We start from the raw sequence: 22,500 nt of genomic DNA on the forward strand, positions 1-22,500 counted from the left end.
AGCAACGGATGATGAGCTCCAGTGTGCCTCGCCTGCATGGGGCTGAGAATATAGGGGCGGGGTGTATCGGTGTCGGGTTTACTGTGTATGCACCCCACGACCCCACGCCAAACAAAAATCCCCCCCCCCCCCCCCCTCACACACACACACACACACGCCCCACACTTCGCATCCCTCCCCACGCTACCCCCTCTCGTCTACCACCTTCCTCCCTCCGTGATGCCAGCCCCCTTTGCCTAATCCTCCCCCCTCTCTCCTCCCTCCCCCCAAACTCCCTTTTCTACCTTCTCCCTACTCAACTCCTTTCTCCTGTCCGTTCCTCCCTCCCTCCCTCCCTTTTTCTCTCCGTCCTGCCTCACCCCTCACTTCCTCACACACGCTCTGCCATACACACAGCCCCACGCCACGTCACTCCCACACCTCATCTCTCTCTTATATCAGTTGCGTCACTCACACACACACACACACACACACACACACACACACACACTCACCATGTTATGAGTCACCACACGTAACAAATACCTCCCCTCCCGGTCTTTCCGCACACATGCATCCTTGACTCATCATTAATAAGGTCTAATAAGGGTCGTGGAGTTCAGGGCGTCGAGACGGTAAACACAGGCGAGCATCTTGCAAGACTCGGTGCAACATTTCACTCGATGGATCTGTCGCGTAGTTTGATGGATGCTGCGCGATCGTTTGGGGAATGTTACGGGAATGCGATGGTGTGAGATTTCCTTCACCCTCCCTGTCTGTGATTCCCCCCCCCACCCCACCCCACCCCCTACCCCGTCAACGCTGTCTCCCCAAACCCCTCTAGACCCACGCCCCACGCCCGACAGACATGCCAGACGTGCACACAAATCATCTCATCCGCCTGCCAGGACCGTTTTGCTGTCTGCGTTTTCCTGTGGATGGGAAAAAAAAAGGGAGGTTATCTGGTCCATGCGGGGATATATTTCCTGATTTGCAACACTGGATTCCCTCCGTCTCCTTCTCCTTCTCCTCCTCCTCCTGCTCTTCCTCCTCATCCACCCCTCGATTCCTAGCCCCCTTGCTACCGCCCCTCCTTTTCCCTCCCTATCTCCTCTTATAGTCTCCTCCGCATCCCAGTTCCTTTTGCCCCCTCCCATCCTCCCCTGGTCCTCCAGCGCACCGCCGCGGCCTGGCGTCCCGGTGGGTGTCATTATCAGCAAGCGTGGGACCCGGGGCGCCGCGCAGGACCCCTCATTGCCGGGAGATAAAAAATATAGATCATTAAAAGAAAGTGTGGCATAAATCTCCCCGCCCGCTTAACATGCCGGGCCGAGTTTGTCTCTATCCCAGGTAAGTGAGGCCCCGCCCTTCGTCTGGGAGGAGGAGGAGGAGGGAGGGAAGGAGAGAAGTAGGGAGGGAAGGGAGGGAGGTATGCCCGCTCGTTGATGGTTGCGAGGCATTCTTTTAGTTCGTCTCATAAATTATTTCTAACGTTTATGGATTTTTTTGTACATGGGTGAGGAAAGTTTTATGGTAGGCCTCGTGTATTACTGGATGTGGCTGTTAAAAATAACGACACCGACTTTCTTTCTCTCTCCCTCTCTCTTCCTCTCTTCCGTGTAATGTGTCCCTTGGTATCAGTGTTTATACCCTCCCCGCACCGTATATCGTTTACTGGTATTGCCTCGCTGTCTGACGTCTGCCTCTGCTTGCATCATGTCTCCTTGGTCGCCGCCCTCACGTGAGTCCTCGTGGCCCAGTGTTGTGTCGCGTCCCCGCCACCCCGATCCTCTGAGCCCCCTTTTTGTCACAGCGGTCACGTCACGGCGGTCACGAAGCGTCCACATCTTTCAAATATACACCGGGACGTGACAGAGTACAAAGGCGCCGTTCCCTCTGATCTCTTGGGCGAGTCAGACATTGTGGTGGAGTCTTGTCTAGCTTTCTCATGAGTTCGCACGTTTGTCTTGGCCTTATGTAAGTTCGGCCTTCCCTTGTACATAATGATTCAAAGTCGTGGTCAGTAAACACAGCAAGTCATCTCTCAGGGTTGTTTTGCGACTGGCTGAGACACTCCCCAACGCCTCCACCTCCGCCACTGTATAAGTATGCGCAGGCGGATTGTAACCTCGAGTCTCCACCACCACGACCACCACTACTACTCCCTCTATCGCTACTACTGCCGCCACCACCGCCACCGCCTGCGATCAAGGGTCATGGCGCCTCCCCTTCCCCTTCCGCCCGCCTCACGTGTTGTCTCCATGTTCATAATTCATGCAGGAATCCCTCGCGGTCAGTCCTTCCCCCGCCCTCCTCTTCCCCGCCGCGCTCGCGCCCGTCCGCCCCCCGTGTCCCCATGGCCGGATAATGAGTGAGACAATCCTTCAGTGTCGGTCATTTTTCTCGTGTAATTCATATATTATGCAGGAATTCCGGGAGAAGCGGCCGCGGCGACTTTCTGTTGTGTGTTCAAGGCTGACTGTTACCCTGTTGTTGGGAGGATGCTGTGCTCCGAGCCACCTTTGAACCTCTCAGATGACCCGTGTGTGTGTGTGTGTGTGTGTGTGTGTGTGTGTGTGTCAGATTGCAGATGGAGTCAACGTAAAAGCAAGTGTGTGTGTGTGTGTGTGTGTGTGTGTGTGTGTGTGTGCAGGGTTCAGCATCGTGTTGATTGGCAGCATCTTGTTAAGTAACACGTGAGAATCCGTCGCCGCTGACAAGGCAATCAAGGGTCTCCTCCTCCGCCTGGCGCTCGTGTGTATTTATGAGCTTCGGTTCAATATCATTTAATCATTCTAATACTGTCGATTTTTACTCTCTCTCTCTCTCTCTCTCTCTCTCTCTCTCTCTCTCTCTCTCTCTCTCTCTCTCTCTCTCTCTCTCTCTCTCTCTCTCTCTCTCTCTTTGGATGCCGAATCCGTCCCTTCAACATTCCCCACCGTCACCCCTCTATGCCCTCTCCTCCCCTCTCCTCCCCGCCCCCCAGCTAGCACCTCTGGCGGCCCCTACGCTGAGCCCCTCAAGAACCTATCCCATCACCTTACCCCATAACCCCTGCTTCACCTTCCCACACCCTCACCCTTTTTCTCCTTGGTCCTTCCCTCCTCCCCTTTCTTCCCCTGTCCCTCACCCCGCCGCACCTTAAATCCTCAACCAGTCGTCACTCCCGGCTAATGTTGGTAACAAAACCAGCCGCGCCCCATCATCCCACCCCTTCCCCCCTCTGCCACCCGCCCCATCACCCCCCATGCCGCCCCGCCCCGCCCCGTTCCTCCCGCTTGGTTTGGCAAAGCGTGATTATAGATATCATGGTGTTTGGGACAGTGTGACGAGGGAATGAGGGGGGGAGGGGGGGAGGGGGGACGGGATGCGAGGGAGAGAGAGAATGTGTTGTGTTTATTCGTTTGTTGTGTGTGTGTGTGTGTGTGTGTGTGTGTGTGTGTGTGTGTGTGTGTTCTAATGTTGTTGTTTTTCTTCTCCTTTCTCCACATTTTTCTGCTTATTCCTTCCCTCCTCGTATCTTTCTTTACTTACAAGTCCCGACGTCTCTTCATGCAGACGCTTTCGCTTTCCTTCAGTTATGTTTTGTATTGTTTTCTCTTTCCTCTCTCCCCACTTTTCCCTTCGTTGTTCCTTCCCTCCTCGTATCTTTCTCTCCGTCCAAGCCCCGACATCTCTTCTTGCCGACTCTTCCGCTGGCCTTCCACTCCTTTCTCCGCCTCCCCCCTCCCCCCCACCTCCTCCTCCTCACTCCCCATGTCCAGCTCTGCACTCCACCCCTCGGTTCCTCCTTTGCTCTTTCACATGTTCACACCCGATCTCCTTTCCCACACTTCTTTCACTCCTCTTGCACTTCCCGATTCTTCCTTCCTTCTGCCTCACTACAGTTTTGCTCTTACTAAACACACTGTCTGGTCGCCAACGTCTTCATCTCCTCTGTCCTCACGTTCACCCCTACAAAACAGCCGTATTACTCAACATTTCGTCGCCCGAGTACACATATTTGACAAGGCTTTCGTAGGAATTTTGGGCATTTCCAGGAGTAGTTCTATGACCCTGGTGGTAGTTTGGCCCTTCTTCTGTATCGTGAACCTAAAGAAACACTCATTAGAACCCGACTGACCCCCTCTTTGACCCTTAGAAATAGCTGATGTGAGATACGAAAGTCTTATAATACCGATCTATATTTTATCCTCCCTTCAGGCACTTTGTTTCTCTCCTTTTCCTCTTCTCACGCACTTCTGTCATCCATATTCTCTATTACAGTATCCTTTCACCCAACGCTCATATATTGAACACTTAACTACTTATTTTCTCACTTCCACTCCTAAACAGCTCTCACCCTCTCTTCCATGCTTCTTTTAACATGTTCTCCTCTCCTTGTTTCTATCTCCTTCTCTTTTAACCCTTCTCTTCTCCCCTTTCCTCGCCCTCCCTTCGCTGTCCCTTTTCTTCCTCTTAAGTGACAGAAAATCGAGCCTTTTTTCTAGCCTTCTGTCGTTTAGTCAATTTCAGAGGTAAAAACGCTTTTATAGCTACCGTGAGAGAGAGAGAGAGAGAGAGAGAGAGAGAGAGAGAGAGAGAGAGAAATTTCTTTTGATGTGGCGCCTTTTTCATCCATGGATTAGGGGGGTGGGGGGGCATGGCTTCGGGGAAAGAACAGCGGGAGGCAGTACGGGCGGCGGCGAGGCAGTGGGAGGGGCGGAGGGCGAGCAGGGTGGAGGAAGGGAAGGAAGAATCCGGGGTGCTCGTAAAACTGGGGTAAGGGAAAAGGAGACAGTGACAAAAAAATCACATTCACCCTTTGTGACGTGACTTCCGTGAATCAGAATCAGAATAAGTTTCACTTCCATCCATACAAAAGTGTCTGTGTGAGGGGCGGCGGAGGAGGTGATAAGTGGAGACAGTTAAGTATCAAGCCTGCGTGGGGGAGCTTTGCGCAATTCGTTGTCAACTATTCGTTAAAAAAAGGTACGTTAAGGCGTAAGGATGCCCAGTTTTTCTGAATAATGTAGTCTGTTCGGTAGAGAACAGCGCACGCAAGGGAAGGTATGCCTCTAATAAGAGTCACAGTGCTACACCTGTAATACTTATAGCGGGGCGCGACGCGTCCTGCGGGAGCGGCCGGAGGGTGTACAGTGCCGGCGGGAGCAACAGGTGGCGGGAGCAAGCCGGAGATGACAGGCGTGCACAACAGGTGGCCGGACGATGTACATGGAGGGGTTGATGGAGTCATGGACACGCGCAACAGGTGGTGATGGAGCAGAATAGGATAGTAATGTGTCGCGTACTTGAGCCAAATGGTGCTGGAGATGGCAGGCCCGGCAGACAGCCATTACATTATTATTACGTGTGTGTGTGTGTGTGTGTGTGTGTGTGTGTGTGTGTGTGTGTGTGTGTGTGTGTATATATATATATATATATATATATATATATATATATATATATATATATATATATATATATATATATATATATATATATATATATATATATATATATATATATATATATATATATATATATATATATATATATATATATCGTTTCATAAGTGCTGCAATTTAATATCATTAAGGGTAGCTCACTTTAACATCGACAAATATACTGTAATGGAAACATATAATTCCTAGTAATTGCACGCTGGTAAATATCCACTTTGGTATATTCTGTGAAAATGTCTGAGTTTTCAATGTTCTAACCTTTGTCCATGGAGAGAACCGCTTGCTTTCACACGATGAACATACATTTTTAATTGTATTTTTAAGAACTTAAAGGGAGCACTGGTGTTGGACTTAAGCGATATTCAATGCTTTTTATTCAATAGCTAGTCTATGCCGCACAGCTCTGGTTCGTTTTGTAACAGGATGAACTTTGTCTTAAGAATATGTACATGACAAAATCACAGAAAAAAATGCATTTATAAGGAAAAAAAGGTACCAGAGACAGATCAAAGAACCTTCATTTGCACTCTATAAAACAAATAAGTATATAATATGCACGGTGACCTGACAGTTCTTTAATATGTACGAATAATGTCTGTAAAATACACAGCGGTTATGAAGTTAGGGCTCAGGGCCCCCATACACTGGATATAAATTCGATTGATTATAATTTCCATAGGTCGGTAGGCAGTCATTTTATATTAAAAGCTGTAGTGGAACAAATTTAACATTTAGTGTTTCTGAGGCGGCTCTATAATTAAACGGAATTGTATATAGTAAATCATACTTTTTCTCAGGAATTGAATTATGTAAACTGATTCACCTCTTGCAACTTACTTTTAACTCTGTGTTTATATATTTATTTACCTATTTATTCATTCATATGTTACCTATTAATTTCTTAATTTATTCCTTCATCAATTTGTTTGGCATTCCGTGAACTAATGTCTGTTTTCTAATCCCCAGGTAAGGCTGGATGCGAGGCGAGGCGGGCGGGGCCGGACCGGTAAGTGCCTGACACCTGTCCTCACCCCCCAGACACCCACTAGTCAGCCCCGTAGCGGAAGGCTAACACCATCCAGCCACACTCCCTCTGTCGCTTCCCGGGCCGCCTCGTATTGGCTTCAAGGGCCTGAGTAAGCGAAAATCTGGGCACTCAGACAGGAGGAGGAGGCTTTAGGTGGGTGTGGGTAGGGGGGAGGCGTGGTTTGGCGGCTCAGATTGGTGGGGGGTGAGGGTGGGGGCGGATGGCAGAGTTATATGTGTGGGAAAGTAGGTAGAACGGGCTGTAGGTGCGGATAGGCGGGTGAAATAGTGGGCCAGGCCAGAGGTCGTGCGTCTGGGTGGAAGTGGGTTGGCGGAGTGGCAAGTGGTGGTGGGCGGGAGGACGGGAGGTGAAGTGGGCTGGTGTAGTGGCGGGGGAGGGTGGGTGGGTGGGCGGTGTTGTATGTCTGGGTGGGTGAAGTATGTTGGCGAGGTGGTGAGGGTGGGCGGTGTTGTGTGTCTGGGTAGGTTAGGTATGTTGGCGTGGGCGGTGTTGTGTGCAGGTGCGGGAGAGTGGGCGGTGTTGTATGTCTGGGTGGGTGAGGGGGATTGGCGTGGTGACAAGAGTGGGTGGTGTTTTGTGTCAGGGTGGTGATGTGGTGATGGTGGTGTATATGCCCCGTGTAATACAGAGCCTTAACATGGAATCGCCAAAGCAAACACTTCTACGTTGACTTCAATAATATTTGTGAGGTTCATCCCCCAAACAGCAATGTGTATGCCATCCCAGCCAACGAATGAGCTCACGGAAAGCGTTACTCTGTTCCTCCTGCCAATGGTTCGAAAAAATTAAACCAACGTAGTATCCCAACTCCACCAAATGCGGATTCCTAAAAGTGAACCGTTATTGATGCAAAACACCTGGCTCTGAAGGTGACGCAAGCAGAACTATTTTCAATAATTGGCTTACCTGTTGTGACACCTTACAGTTGTCAACACCTCGCCATAAATGGAGAGGAGCGTTCTGAACTTTGAGAGAGAGAGAGAGAGAGAGAGAGAGAGAGAGAGAGAGAGAGAGAGAGAGAGAGAGAGAGAGAGAGAGAGAGATTGTTTACAGAAAATTCTTGGTATTACGAGAAAAGAAAACTAATGAGTTGATTGAGAAGACTCCGTGATCAAAGGAGGGTCAGGACAAAGGCGAAGCAGCCCTGAGAGCGGGGAGCGAGAGAAAAGGAAGAAGACTCCTGGAAGAAAGAGATGGAGCAACCGATCTATAAAGAAAAGGTTTCCTAACCAAGTTAGAAAAAAAAGGGAAGTACCATTGCAATGGTGCACTTGAGTGAAATAAAGAAATGTGACTCGAATACATAATCAGTAAATATACGAAAGGTTTAGCATGAAAAATAGTAAAGAGAAAGAACGGAGGGAAGTAAAAGCAGCAGCAGCAGCTGGGTGTTGTGGGGAAGACGGAGGATTGCCAAGAGTCCCTGTAGCCCACCTGAAAGGGGCTGAGGGATTGGCGGGGAGGAGAGGCGTTCTGCCGCAGCTCCCTTGCTTAAAAAACTTTATTGTGTGTGAGCCGCAGGAGACAGTGGCATAGATCACGGCAGGTTAGGGGTATCGATTATATTTAAAGCTGCTGCGGCGTTCTCCTCCTCATAACACAGTTAGTCTTCCCACCGGCTTGTTATTTTCCGGGGCCACCGTCGCAGCGCTGTTGCCGCCACCACCGCCGCCGCCTCCGCCACCCCTCCGCCGAGATTGCAGCTTCCTCGCACCCAAAACAACCTGCTGATTGTCACTGCTGGCATGTTGATGAAGTTAATCTATCCGAGTTTAAAGTATTCAATTTGCTTGCGAGAGAATTAAATCAAAGTTCATCCGCCACTTTTTTATGGAGGAAGTGTCAGGGTGGGCGGCGGCGTGCGGCAACTCTGGTGATGATGCAACGCCAGACTATGACGTCACCCATGGCTCAGACAACCCCAAGGACCTTGCCGAGAGAGAGAGAGAGAGAGAGAGAGAGAGAGAGAGAGAATTATTTTTTTCTTTCGTTCAAGAAAAGCACCATGGCACGTCTTTCGGCACGTCTTTCCTTCCATCTCTCCTCTTCCGCCGTCCTTGCTTCATTCCTTCCTCTGCACCGCCTCCGCCAGCCACTATCTCCCATGACCTCTGCCTTCGGTGTCTCCACAACCCTTCCCTCTTACCTCTCCCTCCTTATCCTCCTTTCTTTCTTTGCTGCTTGCCTCATTTCCTCCACTTTCTTTCCTCTATCTCTTGGGTCCTCTTTTCATTTCCTCGTCTACCTCGTCTGCCTCCTCCCCAAGGGTTCCATTACACTCTCCTTCCCTTACTTAGGCGGAGAGAAACGTGCGGGAGCGGGAGCGTTCATGGAATTATTCAAATGACCCGGAGTCGTGCTGCCCGAGTCCCTGGGGCTTCCTGTGGATCAGAACTAATTACAGCGTTCCAAAACTTTTCACCTGTGCGTTGTGAAAATTCGATGTAGTGGTGTTACAGCGACGACGGCGGAGGACGGAGGACGGAGGCGGTGTGTGTTGTTGTGCCTAGTTGTATTTACGTTGTATTCACGTAGTTGTAGAATACAGGATTATTTAGATAGTCTCGTGTTTACGTCGCTTAGTATATTTGCATCCAGTTTAGTTGTCAAATCGTGGTCAAATCGTGGATGCTCCATGCCTGCTCCCCCTCCCCCCATCCAATTAATTACAAGCAAAAGTACCTATACACGGGAAACTTTTTTTTTTTTTTGTGTATATCGCTTCTTGTCTTCTTTAATTTGCTCTCGACCTCTTGTTCTTCCATTGCCTCCAATCAGATCCTCCCTGTTCACGTCTCCTAATACCTTTACTGCCTTAAATGTCGTTATTGAAAGTGTGTGTGTGTGTGTGTGTGTGTGTGTTCTGAGGAAGGAGTGGGAAGGGTAATGTGTGTGTGTGTGTGTGTGTGTGTTCTGAGGAAGGAGTGGGAAGAGTAATGCGTGTGTGTGTGTGTGTGTGTGTGTGTGTGTGTGTGTGTGTGTAGTAAGGGCTGAGGAGGGCAGTGGGGGAATGGGGTTCGTCCGGGGGAGGGTGAGCCAGACTAGACTCAACAGTTTACTTCTGCTGCTCGCGACTGCTCCAGCACCTGCTTCGAATCCGGTTCTTGTGACCTTGGTTCGGGCCCTCGTCATGACCAGCAGCGGCGAGGTGACTTCTCTTCCGTTTGCTGGCGTTGGTCGGGTGTCGTTCCTCGTCGTGACCTCAGAGTCGTGCGGAATACGTAACGTGGGGTGGGGGATGGGGTATTTTGCTCCATATTTCAACTTTACCCCGCGAAATTTATTCTGTGTGAGTTTTAGATAGAAGTCAAATAGTTGCGTTGATTTAGAATTTTCCGACTCCAGATCTCGCAAAGAATTGTAGTATGTCATCACAATGGGCGAGGAACTTACTATTTTAGCCGAGTGGACGTCTCCCGTTTCAGAATTTTCCTTCTTTTCGCTGAATACGGAAGCTAGCATATTAGATAAGAGAACGAGGGGCTCCACCAAAGATAAGAATACTGTGTTCATATTTCTCATAAGGCTTTCCTGAATGTCCGTATATTTTGACGAGTAAATGGTATGAGTCATCTTACTCCCAGGCCAACATCAGACATTTCTAAATCGTTTTGCGGCTCTTTTGAAGTTTCCCGAGAAAAATAACTGTAATTTTTGGCCTCGATGATAATAGGATTTATGGTGGCCTGAAGTTTTCTTGCTTCCTCCCGCGGACGCCGCCTTGACCTGACCAAACTTGAGGTGCTGTGGACGGGGAGGCTGACCGCTTGGGGGACGTGCCCGCTTTCTCTGGAGACGAAATAACAGACGTATGATAAGGGAGAATGCCGCCTAGAGACAAGTTTTATGCCCTATTCACCTCGGTCCAGTCCCGTTGCGCCGTGTTGTACCAGATTGAATACGTCTGTCATCCTCGTGTTTGTGCTGTAAAACTGATTGAACAAGTATGTCGTTCTTTTTTACGCAGACTCCGAAGATCATTCCAACGATTTACAGTTATGGCCCTTGGAAATGCGCCTATTTTTTCGACTTTACTAAAAACTTCCCAAGCCTCTGATCGATGCGTGTGAATTCATTTGGCCTCAAAAGAGTTGTAAGGGTCGTACGCCGCCACTTTTCTGCGGTTTCCCCACGCAAGTTAAAGATCAAGGCAGAGAGGCACGAGAAGTGATCGACGGGCTGGCTGGCGGAGGAGTGAAAAAATGTATATAAAAAAACGAAAGTGACAAGTCTGATTATGAACTGCTGCCATCACCGCCGCTTCCTGCTGCTACACCACCACCGCCTCCTCCACCACGACAACCACAGCTAACAACAGCTGATATTGCCTTCACTCCTAACGTCTCACTCATTAAAAAATATAATAATAACTAATAATATCGACTTTACCAATAGTAGTATTAACAATAGTAGTAGTAGTAATAGTAGTAGTAGTAGTAATGATAGTGGTGGTGGTATTAGTATTAATAGTAGTAGTATTGGTAGTAGTAGCAAAAGTAGTAGTAGTAGTAGTAGTAGTAGTAGTAGTAGTAGTAGTAGTAGTAGTAGTAGTAGTAGTAGTAGTAGTAGTAGTAATAGTAGTATTGGTAGTAGTAGTGGTAGTAGTTATAGTAGTATTGGTAGTAGTAGTAGTAGTAGTAGTAGTATTGGTAGTAGTAGTAATAGTAGTATTGGTAGTAGAGTAGTAGTGGTAGTAGTAATAGTAGTGTTGGTAGTAGTAGTAGTAGTAGTAGTAGTAGTAGTAGTAGTAGCAGCAGTAAAGGGAGCAATTAGTATACAGGGCATCGAGTTTCCGCCACACCTGGCCACCAGCCTCTCCGCGCCCCGAGGGGGGTGAGGAAGGGAGGTCTAGGCGAGCCGACGCCCCGGCATATATTTGGCCTCCCCGAGCTAGTGCCTCGCCGCCCCCTGCACGATCCTCTCCAGGTGCCACGCGTTTGCTCCCCCCTCCACCTGGCACCGCCCCCACCCCCCGCCCCTCACGCCCTCACCTTACATAGTGGCACCCGCCCACTTTTCATGGCGAGTCTCATCGTCGTGCCTGAGTGTGCCATGCGTTCTCCTTTACATTGTGCACCTTGTCAGACGCTCAGCCGCTGCTGCACGTGGCGGCTCGGGGGGTCGGGAGGTCGGGGTCGAGGGAGCGATTATCAGACAGTTCTTATCTTGCTCTTGATTAACCTTCGGGGAGAATGACATTCCGGAGAATGCTCTGCAATTATTTGATAGTGTTATTGAAAAAAAAATATTACCATTTATATAATTGGTAGTAGTAGTAGTAGTGGTGGTGGTGGTGGTGGTAGCAACAATGGTGGGAGGAGTAAAAGCCGCAGCAGCAGTAGCATAGATAATATGGCATTGAAGAAATAAAAAAAAATATATATATTTATAGTTCCTTCCGCACGATTTCATGAATTTGTGGAAAAGACGAACTCGTGCGTACACGTGCAACCCCAACCCTACACACACACACACACACACACACACACACACACACACACACACACACACACACACACAGAGAGAGAGAGAGAGAGAGAGAGAGAGAGAGAGAGAGAGAGAGAGAGAGAGAGAGAGAGAGTAAAGGAGATGAAGGGAAGGAGTATGTGAGTAAGGAAAAATATTGTTCATGAGAATGTGTTGCAGATGAAGAGGAAGCCAAGAGCACTTCAATTATGTGTTATTCGCTGCTTTTTCACTTTTCTTCTATTTACTCCTATTCACACACACACACACACACACACACACACACACACACACACACACACTGTATCTCCTTCAGTTCGCCGCCTCCTAAAGTCCCCCGATTACTCCTCCACCTTCTGCCTCCTTTGTCTGGCCAGTCACCTCCTACCATCGCCGCCCATCTCCCTGCCCTCTCCCCTTCTTCCCCTGCCAAGCCCTCTACCCCCTGCTCTGCCTTCCTTCCTCAGCCCCCTCGCCCCCTTCCCTCACGCTGCTTACGTTGCCTCCCTCCCTCCCTCCTGGCTTCCTCTGCTCCCCTCTACATTTTTCTCTCGCCGTGCACTCAATGGAGATGAAAAATGGGAAACATTAATACATAATACAGGCACACATAAATCTTCAGCATCCCCTCCCTCTTCTCTTTTCCTCTCTTCTCCCTTTTCTCTTCATTTCTCAGGTCTGTCATATAGCCTGCCTGCTCTCCCCACCCATCTCTCTCTCTCTCTCTCTCTCTCTCTCTCTCTCTCTCTCTCTCTCTCTCTCTCTCTCTCTCTCTCTCACACACACACACACACACACACACACACACACACGTCCTCCTTATCTTGTTATACTCTCCCCAGCTTCGCTTCGCCTCTCCTCCCCTGCATTCCCTCCCCCCAGCGGCGCCGCACAGGGCAGGCCTAAGGGGCTGGTTATTATAGTGGCGGGGTCTGGTGAGGCGTGCGCGAGGCTACGTCTGAAGCACTTCACCCTTAGAGTTGCAACACACGTTCCTCGAAACGCTGGTTAAGCCTACTCTGGAGGAGGTTCTAAAAAAGACTTGAAAAAAAGAGTAAACTTGATGTCAGAAGATGACCTGCAGAGCGAGAACAATGTCGGAGCTATGAGGTAAACCGGTGATTCATGGAAACCTGCCTGAAGTAAGAAAGACGAAGAGGACGAAGCGGGGAATGGGATAAGGGCAGGACAGAGAATGGGAGATGAATAGGGGAGGGTCCAGAATGGCGTTTCTCCGAAAGGGCTCCTCTCAATGATGCATTTCGCCACACGCTGCCTCGAGCCGCAAACGGGAGGACTCTGGGAGGAGTGCGGGGGCCAGCAGCTGGCGTCCTCGAGGCTTATTGGACAGTCCGTAGGGGCACTCGAGGCTCGCCCTTGTGTCGCTTCGCATGTCACTTGGGATTTGGGATGACAGAGTGGTTGCTGTGTGAGCTTGACGCTGCCAAGGAAGGAAAATTCGTAATGGGTGCGAGCATGGGTATCATGATTGTTGATATTTGAGAGCCACTACGGCGGGGATGGAGACTTGCTTAGGGTGGCAAGGAAGGCTATTCCAAGATCTGGGAGGCAGGTGTGACCCAGATGTGGTTCAGCGAAGTGTGTGTGATGCCCGGTAGTAAACACTGCTGCTTCTGCTGCTCTGTAAAAAAAACGCCACCTCGGAATGCAAGGCCGCTCGCTGAACGGTGTCCCTGGCGACGCCCATGACACGGGGTGCTCACTGCTGCGCGTAGCAGGATGGAATCTGTTCCTCTGCATTTTTACGCCACGAGTGAAAGCTTCTTTAGGGAGGGACAGGTCATCAACCCACCATCGACAGGTCTTTTACACAGGACCCTCAAAGCCGCCTCCTTCCAGCCATTCTTCTCCTTCCTCCTTGTTCCATACCCTCTCCTCGATTTTTTCCCCTCTTTTTTTTCTTATTATTTTCGATAACCCCTTACGATCCTTTCTTCCGAATTCCCCGATAACTTGATTCTTTCCGCGCCTTCCTTCCATCCTGCGTCCTGTTGTTTGTCAATCCGCCGCTGCATTCCTGGCCGTTTGTTGATCCTCCACTACATTTTATCCTTCCCTACAAGCTGACCCTTACCCCCCCCCCTCTCCCGCGCCCCTTACAACACCTTCAGCCTACCAACACTACAAATATGCCTTCATTAACTCCCCTTTACCGTCTTTACACATTTCCACCTTCAATCGGCTCTTTCTTTCCAGCCTCTAGTCGTCTGTCCACCCTCAATAATAATAATAATAATAATAATAATAATAATAATAATAATAATAATAATTTCACACCTATTCCATGTAAACTTTTTTTTAGCTATGGAAGCCAAGTGGAGGAGTAGGAGGAGGAGGAGAGAAGTACTTCGATAACAAGAGCCCTCCTTGACTAATACCGGACATAAATTGTAATGTAGGAAACGTATAGGGAGTGAAGGCGGACCTAATGGCAGAGAGTTAGCGTTCATGTGTGTGTGTGTGTGTGTGTGTGTGTGTGTGTGTGTGTGTGTGTGTGTGTGTGTGTGTGTGTTTAATTTACACTTGTTCAGATTCATTATTGCCAAAGGGTTGGGTTAATACAATCGTGTGTATTAGAAGTTAATGTGTCTTTGGGACTGGGTGGTGACAATTTTTGTTCGTCAAAGGATAACCGGCACTATAATTGTTTGTATCCTTCATAATCTCACTGGTGAGGTGTTGCCTGCATGCGTGTCCGTCTTATACCTCCCCTGTCACCCACCATACTCTAAATTTCATCATTCTTTTCGCCAACCCAGCCGCAGTCTCTTAGGTGAGGCACAGAGTAGGTTATGGATTGTTAATACCTCCCCTTTCATCGCCCGGTCACAAACAGCCGACATTCTGCTCTCCTACCAATCACCTCAACGAATCGATTGACTTACGTCCCTAAACAGGAAACAGGAGAGTGTCAGATTGTGAGTCCGCCATTTCTCCGCTTCCTTCCCTTGTCCGTCCATCACAACCAAGTTCTCTCTTCGCCTCCCGCCTCCCTCACACTCAGCGCCCTCCTGCACCACCACTCTTCCCCTCCGCCTGTACGTTGCCTCTGACGTGTTAATAATTATGGTTAATCACATGTTATTAGCCACTTCGTTCTCGTCATTAAATGTATTAATAGTGTAGTAAAGCTAAATTAAAAAGAATATATTATCGGTGATCGAAGGCACGCAAAGCTAGTTCAGTGGTCGACTTTATTGATGAGGAGTTGCAAGATTTACTTCTGCTTGGGAAACTTTGTCTTCTGGGATTACATTATATTAATTTAGAAAGTATTTAGATTTGTCTCCTTTGACACTTTCGTAAACCTTGCTGCGTTATGCTTGAAGAGAGAGAAGAAATGGGAGCGGAAGGGGACTTGGGAACTGGAAGAAAGAACGGAAAGGAAGAGGAATGGAGAGAGGCAGTAGGAAATGAAGCTATATTGTATACGGTGAGAAAGAAAAGGAAAAGAGGGAAAAACAGAAGTGAAAACAGGCTTGCGACGCCGAGCCACAGCCGAGAAAACAGATAATGGACAACACCACGAAGGACGCTTGCTGAGGGGGGAGGGGGGGGCGAGGGGTGGAAAAAAGCTTAGGAATGAGAGAGGGAAAACTGGCTCTCCCCTTTACTGAATCTCCTCCCTTGCCAACTCGCCCTCTCCTTTTGACTCCCTCTGCCCAGGTAATGATCCTCCACTACAATAGAAGAACCATTTATAGCCTTTTATTGGTCTGATTTTCGCTCACTAGCCCAGGTGACCCACTAAACCTACGACCAAGGACTCAAGTCAGATTTTCCCCCGTTGCTAACCTGCCTTTGTGTGTGTGTGTGTGTGTGTGTGTGTGTGTGTGTGTGTGTGTGTGTGTGTGTGTGTGTGTGTGTGTGTGTGTGTCCTTGTCTTTTTTCCTCTTTCATTGAATTCATTCAGTCATTTCATTCAACATCCTATTTCGTATTTCTCTTGTCATCCTTCCCCCTAACCTTCAACTTTTTCTATCCCAAACTTGTCGTCTTCCGCGAACCACGACCACCAGCCCCCTTTGGCATGCCCCCTCCACGTGTTGCCTCGCTCACACCTGGTTGTTACCCACTACACACCCGGCCCTGCGTGGCCCACACCTGGCAGTTCAGCGGACGCCCCTCCGCCCTGCAGCCCCTCTGCTTCGGTGTCGCTATCAAGCATAACTGTCTTCACTCCGCGGCGCGCGCGCCTGTGTGTGTGTGTGTGTGTGTGTGTGAGAGAGAGAGAGAGAGAGAGAGAGAGAGAGAGAGAGAGAGAGAGAGAGAGAGAGAGAGAGAGAGAGAGAGAGAGAGAGTTGAGGTCAACAAGGAAAAAAAAGAGTGCCTATAGGTGTTTGAGGCAGCAAGGGCTTGTGTGAGGGGTGAAAGTAGAGGCAGAGGTGGATCAAACCGGCCGGCAGTAGACACGTCAGTGGCAGTGTTCATTTTCGGTCCTTTGCTGATGGAGGCGCTCAGCATCAAGCATACCTACGTGTTTGGATTCTGCCTCACCAGTGTTTTGTATATGTGGTCTGCGTACGTTCTGCACATGAATCTGCAATGAATTCAAGGAAAGTGATATTTATATGGTCTGTTGATCCACAAATAGAGAAAATGAACGAGAGAGAGAGAGAGAGAGAGAGAGAGAGAGAGAGAGAGAGAGAGAGAGAGAGAGAGAGAGAGAGATGGTCACCACCAGGGCTTTGCTTCCCCTGTCCAACCAGTCCCTCAATGCAGCATCGTCGGCATCAGCAACAACAGAAGAAAAAAAATGCAACAAGAGGCCCCTCGTGCAGTGTTGCCACACGACCTCAACGGTACAGCCTCAGCATTACGCAGGAATTTTTCCCGCAAATATCCTAACGTGACGATGACGACTGTCGATCTTATGCATTGTACCACATCATTGCACTCAGAGTCCCTGCCCCGGTCACAACATGGTATAAATCCCATATATGTCGAGGTTGTTTGCGCGGAGGGTCTACAGGTCTGGCAAGTCTGGCTGTGGCGGCGTAGGTCCATTGGTCAGCGCGGCAGGCCTTTGCTCTAATCATTATGAGAGTAAAGAGGGGAGCCGCTGTCCAATCAGAACCATCGCCGCTATTACTCGGGACCAATCAGGGGAGTGGTTGCTGTGAGGTACTCTTCTCAGCATGATAGAAAAGAGCACGCCTTTGGGTTTATCCTGCGAGGCACGGAGGAACACTTTCACGAATTTCGCCACCGCCCTCGGGCCACGAGCATCAGCATCAGCATATTAGAGAAAGAGTTTGGCCGCGTGTACCAGACGACCTCACCGCCATGGCACCAGTAGCCACTCCCTCCGCTTCACTCTCCCTGGCGAGTGTGTGCCGCATCCCCTTACAGCTGCAGCCTCCTTCCTCATGTACTGCCTGTCTTGCCTCTCCTTATAGTCGTCTTCCACTCGGCTGTATGATATTTGACATTCCACCTCGACATTCTCTGTTTGACTAATAATCAGTTCCCGGTTCACTTAAATGTGTCGACGTAGAACCTTAATGTATTCACTATTTGTCCTTTATTCACCATACGCCTTTTTTGTCAGTCCGGGAGTTTTGCATCTACGAAACGGGGAGAATCTTATTTCCGAGGATATATTTCTCTGGTGACAAAGGTAGCGAGCATAAACTGTTACTTTCACATACTTTGTACTTCCCTCACCCCATCTTATGCCTCCGAGAGAAAAATTGAGGTATCAGAAAAGCTTTGAATATAAAATATTAATTGCTCGCCAAACATAGCAGCCTGCCATTTATCCATCTGGGATGAAAACCGTTGAGTTATTCTCCTGATGAAAGGAATTTTTCCTGATTTTAGAACATCTCTTAAAAAGTTCCAGTATTTGAGGAGGCTGAACATCACGGAAGAAATGGCTATGGACCGGCAACAATGGAGGAGGCTCATATCCCGTCCAATCCCACCATAGGGAATAAATGGACGTTAAACGATGATGATGATGATGATTACTAACTGATGTAATAATTATATGTATGGTGCAGCTTACCTTTTGGGTACAGTTACCCAACACAGGTAAAGAGAGACCGGGGGATACAGATGCCAAGTGTCCAGTAGACCCACAACAACCGCTGTCCGTCCATCCATCTGTCTGGGAGAGGCGCCGTCGTGGGGAGGTTTATCCAAAGATGTACAAACAAGGCGTCACGGGAGCTCCTCGACACGACCACTATTATCGCCCCTATTGGAGTACTTTATAAAGGTGTGAAAGCCCTAGATACTTAGGGTGGCAGTGTGGTGACAACGGCTCCGGGGGTGGCTATAGTGAGGGCCGCACAATGCCCGCCAGTAGTTTTTGCCCAGACCTCAACGGCCCGCTGTGTATGACGCGGTGGTCGCTGCTGCCGACCCATGTAGAAGGGGTGACGTGGTGTAGAGGGGTAGTAGGGAGATGGGGGGAAAGGGGCGTAAGGGAGAACTGGAAGGACCAGAGGGACAGGGCAAATCGGGGAAGAAAGACGGCTGACTATTGCTGACTGGGTAGCGGCTTTGTCCACGAGTCTGTTACTGCCAAGCCTATCGCAAGACGGATTATCCTATGTCGGGACGAACGGATAGAGAAGGGGACAGCCCGTCACTGTCAACGTGTTTATGGTGCGGCTTCGTGGCGGTGCCGTGGACGGGCCTTTAGGCTCGAGTGGCTGTTGCTGCTGCTATCAAGGTGAATAGAGATGTGGCCTCAATGACTGGCTGTGGGAGAGGATGGAATAGGGTGGAGTTTTACGAAGTACATTTTTTTTCTCCGAAATAGCGCAGTGAAATTGTAATTATTATTTTTCACGCGGCTTGTTGAGTGTATTATTATTATTAGCTTCGGATAATTTGTTAGATCAAAACTGCAGTGCAGAATGACAAAGGAATGCTTACAACAATGAGCAGAGTTGATCGAACAATTTTGATTGTGTGTGTGTGTGTGTGTGTGTGTGTGTGTGTGTGTGTGTACGCATACAGGGGTCAGGGGGATCATCTGGTGTGGTGTGGTTGACCAGCCGGTGGCAGGTTGGCAGAAGGTAGAAGAGGGTTGGGGCCTGGGCCTGGGCAGGGCAGGGGCAGGGGCAGAGTAGGGCGAGGGACGAGGGGGGCCTGAATCATTGATGCAGATCAGGGTTCACTTCTGTTGCATGACTCAGTAGTCGGGTCCTCGGTGGTCGTGTCCTACCCGCGCGTGCTCAAGCCGCACAAATTTACCATCTAAATTCCCGGAAGTGTGGGGACGCGTGTGGCGGCTGCTGCGTAGCAGTGCTGCTGTCCGCTGCCTGGACCCTGGTGATAGACCTACACCAAAAATTACGGGAAAGACACACACACACACACACACACACACACATATATATATATATATATATATATATATATATATATATATATATATATATATATATATATATATATATATATATATATATATATATTTAAGACTTCTTAGGGTTACCCGCGGTTGTTCTATACTATGCCACCAAGGTATGTGAAAGTTTCCAAGATTTCTTTGTCCTCGCCACACTCATGAGCAGACTGTCTTGTTTCATCCACTCAGCCTCCGATTATCTGTACCTTGGTCTGGTCCTTGGAGACAAGAAGTCCCAATGGATTCACCTCCTCGTGCAATGTCTCGAGATCCATCACCAGTCTCAAGCGACTCGGCCAGGGTTACTTCACCTTTGGAAAATTATAGACTGGTAACCCTGGTATTGCCATTAGAAGTTCGACAGTGACTTTGACCACTCGGCCTAATAACATGTCCAGTTAGGTGATGAAAATTGGTGGGACAAGGATGCAGCCCAGCCTCACTCGTGTGTTCAGAGGAGACTCGAAACCCACCCCCTCCCCAACGGACATGCTTCACAGCACTTACACTCCCAGAATACATGCCATTTTAGAGACCAACAATCATTGCAGTAGATCTTATAGTGCCTCACGAGTTATTAAATCAAACTTATTTGTTAGACTGAAATATGCTGCAAAGATCCCCTTCAGAACTTTCCTCGGTACCCCACTATTATGCCAAGCACTTGGATGCCGTGCGTTGTCGATTTACCAGGAGTGAGCCCGGGCAGCTAAGGTCTCTGCAGTTGGCAGCGAATTCGCATGAGCCATAGGTGGGCAAATACCTTGACTGGCACACTAGTCTAAATGTCAATCGTAGTATCATGATTCCTCTACATTAGCTCCAGGCCTCCCCCTGACATATTGAGCAGTGAATACCGTGGTAATTGTTATTGTCCTGACGGTTAACTTTCCCTTTCCATATAGGGATAACCAGCCCCTCTTCTAATCAGGAAGAATGGTACCAGATTGCCATACGGTAGTCAAGACTTCATGCAACCCAGAGATCATGGCCGCACCTTCAGCTTTGAGCAGCTCCGCTCATAGGTTACAAACACCAGCTGCCTTTTCACCCCTCACTTGGACAAAGCCTCTTTGAACTCTTCAAGAGAGGGTGGTGTTTCGTTTGTGGGTGGATCAGTATCCACTATTTGTTACCCAGCGTTTGGAAGGGTTCGCCGTGTAGAGCTGCTTAAATTAAAGTTTCTCAGGAGATTTTTTGTTCTACACGACAGATACTGATTCCCAGGAAGCCTGGCAGTGCGACTCTTCTCAATATTCTCCGTCTCCCTCCTGACCTCAATCATTCTCCAGTGCATTTCTTTGCGAGTCGGAGAGTTTTTGAAAGTATCTCACTGATCTACAGGGTCATCAAGTGTGCCGAACAAATTTTACAGATTTGAAACTGTTGCTGCATACTCATGAGCACAAACAAATTTTTTCAGTTTCTCAAGATGAAACTCTGTATGGTTACATCTTGAGATTCTTCTTGACCTGACATGAAAGCTGAACGTAAAGACAACAATCCAATAATGATTTGCAAAGAACTCTGCAATCCGGAAAACTCTCCAGATCTATAAGATGCTCCAGTGAATAGTTATGAAGATATAGTCAATCTCCTTAGCTACTCATCCAGTATCACTACACCAAGTCAAACGGTGCAGCATTTTGTTGAATAATCACTGCGGAGTGATCAAGGCTCCCGAAACATTGCCCTCCAGTTCTAGATTTTTTTTTTTTTTTTTTTTTGGGGGGGGGGCAATATTTATCGTGAGGTATGTACTCTAAAGCTTTGGGATGAGATACATTAATGGCTCTGTGAGACTAACGAGATTTAAGAGTTTCCATAGATTGTCATTTAGCTATGCCACCTCTATTCGCACATTTCAATGAATTACAACATGATTTCGCTGTTTTACAGAGTTTATTCGTCTCCCAAAATAAAAACAAAAATACAATAGCACGATCATATGCAAATGTCAATGGAAGCAGCGGACAGTTTGTTTCACAGCTGCCGACCGGAGCTAGATTTATGTATTATTATTATTATTATTATTATTATTATTATTATTATTATTATTATTATTATTATTATTATTATTATTATTATTACTTTGACACTACAATCTTGAAGTCCGTACCTCAAGCTTTCGAATCACACGTTTTGCTTTCATATAATGTTCTCTCGCTCTCTCTCTCTCTCTCTCTCTCTCTCTCTCTCTCTCTCTCTCTCTCTCTCTCTCTAGCGCGCGCCTCAGACTAGAGACAGAGCATCAGACCTCAAGAAGAAATAGTGCCATAGTAATAATAATAATACAAAAATAGAGCACCCGTCAGCAGGTGTGTGTGTGTGTGTGTGTGTGTGTGTGTGTGTGTGTGTGTGTGTTTCAATGGCAGAATCCATTATTGGCCATGATGCGAGATAACGGGTAGTTCTAGATTGGGTTAAATTATCATGGCAAAATTCGTCACTATTGCAGAAAAAAATAAATATAAACAAGCACATAATCATAAGCTGCTGTGAGTTGGCGGCAGCAACAGCAGCAACACCGCCGCCACCGCCACCATCGCCACCATCCAAGGAGGCACGCACACGAGACAGAGACATGTTTACTTAGCATCTAAGGTGCCACTCAAGCGTCGGGCGGGTCTTTTGGTGATAAATTGCTATCACCGGATGGGCAGCAACGTAAGGGCGTGAGGGGTGGGGCCGGGAACGGTGCAGCGAGGGCGATTGCCTGCACTTTTCACCCCGCCGCTCGCCATCTCCGCCGGGTGTTGGGTTTTCAGCAATGTTGTGCAACAGCCGTCTGCACCATGTGACTAACGCAGCTTATTCATGTAGACTCGTAGAGGGTGACGTGGCTGAGTCTAGCCTTCAGCATTATGCAGCCGCCGCATGCAGCACTGGTTGCCTACACGTGCAGGCTGCTCCCAAGTGCAGCGGGAGAGGGTAACCAATTAGGCTATTTATGCCCCAGGTCTATATAACCCAGGGAAGGCGGCGCTCGGCGGACAGTGGCTGGCGGGCCACCACGGAGAGTAGAAGGCCATGCATGAAGCTACGCGTTTCATCACTGGACCTGGGCGTTCAGGATCTACTTGGGCTGAAAATAAGACCAGGGCCCCGTGCTCAGGGGCCTCTAGTACGGCTGGAGCGAGTGTAGCCTGCCCGATGCAGCGTGTCTCTGAGTTGAG

At 48.7% G+C, this 22,500-nt stretch overlaps 1 protein-coding gene across 1 annotated transcript in view; it reads left to right on the plus strand.

Annotated features, from left to right (window-relative positions):
- LOC127004203 (uncharacterized protein DDB_G0271670-like) overlaps positions 1–22,500 on the plus strand; it is a 146,479-nt gene that overhangs the window by 97,139 nt on the left and 26,840 nt on the right. Inside the window, exon 3 of the mRNA XM_050871725.1 lies at positions 6,390–6,559. Within this exon, the coding sequence (XP_050727682.1) occupies positions 6,390–6,559 (170 nt within the window). The remainder of the gene's footprint in view (positions 1–6,389; positions 6,560–22,500) is intronic.

Source organism: Eriocheir sinensis, chromosome 27 (assembly GCF_024679095.1).
Source record: "Eriocheir sinensis breed Jianghai 21 chromosome 27, ASM2467909v1, whole genome shotgun sequence".
In the NCBI taxonomy this organism is placed as follows: Eukaryota; Metazoa; Arthropoda; class Malacostraca; order Decapoda; family Varunidae; genus Eriocheir; species Eriocheir sinensis.